Source organism: Triticum urartu, chromosome 2A, assembly GCF_056163025.1.
Source record: "Triticum urartu cultivar PI428250 chromosome 2A, HENAU_Tu73, whole genome shotgun sequence".
NCBI lineage: Eukaryota > Viridiplantae > Streptophyta > Magnoliopsida > Poales > Poaceae > Triticum > Triticum urartu.
In genome coordinates this window covers 111,243,047-111,247,090 of record NC_141874.1, presented here as the reverse complement: position 1 = coordinate 111,247,090, position 4,044 = coordinate 111,243,047, and the positions used below count along the sequence as shown (strand labels likewise).

The following is a 4,044-nucleotide window of genomic DNA, read 5'->3' as shown; positions in this document are numbered from 1 at the left end:
AGACTGTTCAGTGTGAATTTCACGTCTTATTTTTTGATGGACACGGTTACACGGCGGTGAAATCACACGCAGTCAGTCAGTCAGTCAAGCAGAGCGCTCCAAGGCAGCTCACCGGTCCCGGGACACGCTTCCCGTCCGCCGAGACAGGTCAGCACGCGCACCCGCGCCTCTGGCGTCCCGCGTGACATCCCCCGTGAACACGTGGTACGCCGGAGCGGGCTCCCGGCGGTCCGGCGCGACGCTTTTCCGCATCCGACGGTGGCCCACCCTCACCGCTGGCCATCCCGGTCTACTTGGTCTCCTCCCGCTATATATTCGCCCAGTGGCTCAAGCAGCCACCCCGGTAGTTGTCGCTCGCTCGCACCAAGAAATACATACATACCACAGCTCTACTGCACTCTCTCCGGTTGATCCATCGGCCTCGAGGTGGGATCCAGCGGGCTCAAACAGGATCGGCACGAGGAGAAATCGCGAGGCTCGGTTGGTGTTGCTCTGCTTTGAGCGAGATGGGCGTGCTCTTCTCGTGTCCCGTGGAGGACGACGGCGAATGCGGCGGCCTCGTCGCGGCGGCGGAGGAGGAGCAGCAGGCGACGTTCCTCAAGGCCTCGCTCGGCTCCGGCAAGCTCCGGATCGAGGGCTCCCTCAGCTTCAAGCGGCTCCAGCTGGTGGAGCCCAAGATCCCCATCGCCGTCACCGCGCCGGTGCCCGTGCCGGTGCCGATGCCGAGGGAGCTCCTCCGGACGCGGTTCGCCGACGCGGCGGTTACGGCGGCGGCGCAGCCGGAGAGCCCCAAGCACGAGGCCGCGGCGGTGACGCTGCAGAAGGTGTACAAGAGCTTCCGGACGCGGCGCCGGCTGGCCGACTGCGCCGTGCTCGTGGAGCAGAACTGGTGGGAGCTGCTGGACTTCGCGCTGCTCAAGCGCAGCTCCGTCTCCTTCTTCGACATCGAGCGGCAGGAGACCGCCGTGTCCAAGTGGGCGCGCGCCAGGACCAGGGCCGCCAAAGTACGTTATTCTCTCATGAAATGCATCAGTTGTTCTTCAAGAAATCTCTCCGATGCCATCTCCATTCGTGAAATTGGACTCATAGTTCGCGTGATTTCAGGTCGGCAAGGGGCTCTCCAAGGATGAGAAGGCTCGGAAGCTCGCATTGCAGCACTGGCTTGAAGCTGTGAGTACTTTTGTCAGAGAAACTGCAGAATGTTCAGTTAACTTTCGTGTTTTTGCCAAGCAATGTGCTCATGTCACTGCTGAATTTTCTGATGAACAGATCGACCCGCGACACCGGTACGGGCACAACCTTCACTACTACTACGACTGCTGGCTGAGGTGCGAAAGCAGGGAGCCTTTCTTCTACTGGTGAGTGCTACAGCTCAACTGATTGTGGTTGTTGGAGTTTCTGAACCTTTGGTCAGATCAAGAGATGATGAAGTTATGACCTTATGGACTGATGATCACCATGTTTGGTTCTTTAGGCTCGACATCGGAGAGGGCAAGGAGATCAACCTCGAGGACCGATGCCCGCGGTCGAAGCTTCTCAGCCAGTGCATCAAGTATCTTGGTCCGGTAAGCTTTTGCAAACAGTTTAGTACATGGGATAAATTTAGAGAATGCAAGTCCATGAGAGTTCAGAAGGACTAATGATTCAAACTGGATTTTTGTTGTGCCTGCAGAAAGAGAGAGAGGAATATGAGGTTGTGATCGAGGATGGCAAGTTCATGTACAAGAACAGCAGGCAGATCCTCGACTCCTCCGGCGGTCCGAGGGACGCAAAGTGGATCTTTGTGCTGAGCACATCCAGGAATCTGTATGTTGGGCAGGTAATGTTCAGGCTTCATATTAGAGTACTATCAACACACAACATAGCATCAGACCTGTCACCTATGTGTACTGGAACTTCATCTAACTTTGTCCAAAACTCTACTTTCTGCAGAAGAAAAAGGGCACATTTCAGCATTCTAGCTTTCTCGCCGGAGGCGCCGCGTCTGCTGCGGGGCGACTCGTTGTCGAAGATGGAGTTCTGAAGGCTATCTGGCCTCACAGTGGGCACTACCGCCCCACAGAAGAGAACTTCCAGGAATTCCAGGACTTCCTCAGAGAGAACAAGGTCGATCTCAGCGATGTTAAGGTGAGCAACCATGCCTGTGACCGATGATTGGGATAGAATGAGAAACTTCCCTAACTGTGGTGAAAATAAAGTTATCCAATTTGCATTTTCTCAAGTTTTCTTTTTGTATGATTGCAGATGAGCCCAACTGAAGAGGATGAGGAGTTCTGGAGCAGGCTCAGAAGCATCCCTTCGGAGCGGTGCACCGATGCCGACAAACCCGAAGAAGAAATGGTTCCTGCTGCAGAAACCATCCCTTGCCAGGCACCTCAGGTCACTGAAACCACACCTGAAAATGTCATCCAACTCCAAGAAACAAGCAAAGATCATAGCCAACCGGAGATGTTCACAAGGCTGGATTCATCGAAAGGCGCCGTAAACATCGAAAAATCAACGACTTCCATGCCTGAAGATCATGAGGAAGACAGCGATGATGATCATGCGGTGGTGCCAAGGGAGAAGATCATTGGGAGGGCCAACTCATATCAGCTGGGGAAGCAAGGGTCCTTCAAGTGGACCACCGGCGCCGGACCCCGGATCATTTGCGTCAGGGACTACCCGCCGGAGCTGCAGCACCGGGCGCTGGAGGAGGTGCACCTGTCGCCGAGGAGGAGCGGCAGGCCGACGTCGAGGTTCTCGTCGCCGCAGAGGGGCGGCAGCCCGATGTCGAGAGGGTGTGAACCCCTGGCGCCGAGAGAGGCGTTCCATGCCACGCATCTGCAGCAAGGATTACTGATCAGTTTATGATGAACGAGCTATTCTTGTTCATAAGTTGTGCATATGGATAGAGGAATAAAGTCACCTATATAGGGAGTAAAAAGAGGTACTCCCCCCGTGTAGATCTTGTAGTGATGTATGTATACGTGATGTTCAAATTGGACACAAGTGCAGAGATCAATACAAATTCTTTCATTTATTGGTTTTTTATTCCACTTCCGAGAGAATGCAATTTCCAAGTACAGAACGGGTGTGCCTTGGAGTTTTAAGGCAATCTCATCGGAAGGAATGGAACTTCGGAATGCCAAGGTTTTATCTCATAGAAGTGCCCAGCCAAAACTTGTTGAATATGATTATTATAATCTTCAAAAATTAGCAAATGCTAAAAAAATTGAAGTCCAGAAATGACAGGGCCTTCAAAGAGAGCATATCAAAGAGAACATAAAACCTTCAAAATCACCATATTTTGTCAAAATGCGCGACAAAATTTGAAATTAAGGATTGGTGGGGCCTTCTCATAGAGAAAAGACACCCTTAAAAAATTAGGGTATGCTGCTTAGTGTGGCGTGCACACGGTATTTCTTTTGGTAAAAGGCGAAAGAATAGATCGCTTTGTGCTCACCACGCAGCTGCGTGCCTTTCACCATTCGCACTACGCCCCCTTATGTAGCCCAGCTCCTTCCCCTCTCTCCCTTGCCCAGGCGACGTGGGACTAACCAAAACGGCTGGCTCCTCCTGCCCTCCTCGCCTTTGACGCCAAAGGCCCAAACAGGCAAAAGGCCCATAGGCACAACAGTGACGCCAATGGCCCAAACAAAGCAGTAGTACTATATGCCATTCCAGCAAAGTAGTTGTAGCTCCAACTACTGGCTTGGAAATAGTTCCTGTGGGAAAAGCCATAGGAGGCAGTGGTGATCCTATCAGCCCGCCGCCAAAACAAGACCGAAGAGGGTCAGGACAGGCCAACAGGGAGAAAGATTGGGGCCGGACAAGATCAACTCAAGCAACATGAAGAAAACAGTAGGAGGAGGAAAATCAAATGATGGGCGTTTGGCGGCCTCCCCGGCGGAGGACCGCCGGGCCCAATGAATCTTCTATGCTGGAATTGTCGGGGGATTGGCAACGCCCCGACAATTCAAGAGCTTCGCGAACTTGCGATCAAGTTTGCCCCGAAGGTGCTTTGCATTGTAGAGACTCAGATTAGTAGAGCTCGAGCTGAAA

The 4,044-nt window shown here is 53.0% G+C and overlaps 1 protein-coding gene and 1 non-coding gene across 3 annotated transcripts; one reads left to right on the top strand and one right to left on the bottom strand.

Moving 5' to 3' along the window:
- The first annotated feature begins 329 nt into the window (after positions 1-329).
- Positions 330-3,022, top strand: LOC125536120 (IQ domain-containing protein IQM2). Of its 2 annotated transcripts, XM_048699263.2 has the most exons (7): positions 330-1,004; positions 1,105-1,170; positions 1,270-1,358; positions 1,475-1,565; positions 1,673-1,819; positions 1,933-2,127; positions 2,245-3,022. In XM_048699263.2, the coding sequence occupies exons 1-7, from the start codon at positions 507-509 to the stop codon at positions 2,851-2,853; spliced, it is 1,695 nt and encodes a 564-aa protein (XP_048555220.1). In that variant the 5' UTR covers positions 330-506; the 3' UTR covers positions 2,854-3,022. The 2 variants fall into 2 exon arrangements, with proteins under 2 accessions (XP_048555220.1, XP_048555219.1); XM_048699262.2 differs by having other exon boundaries at positions 1,105-1,358.
- A 310-nt stretch (positions 3,023-3,332) lies between these two features.
- Positions 3,333-3,454, bottom strand: LOC125542009 (U5 spliceosomal RNA). The gene has a single exon (XR_007297793.1). It is a non-coding gene; the product is annotated as a U5 spliceosomal RNA (small nuclear RNA).
- Between the last annotated feature and the right edge of the window lie 590 nt (positions 3,455-4,044).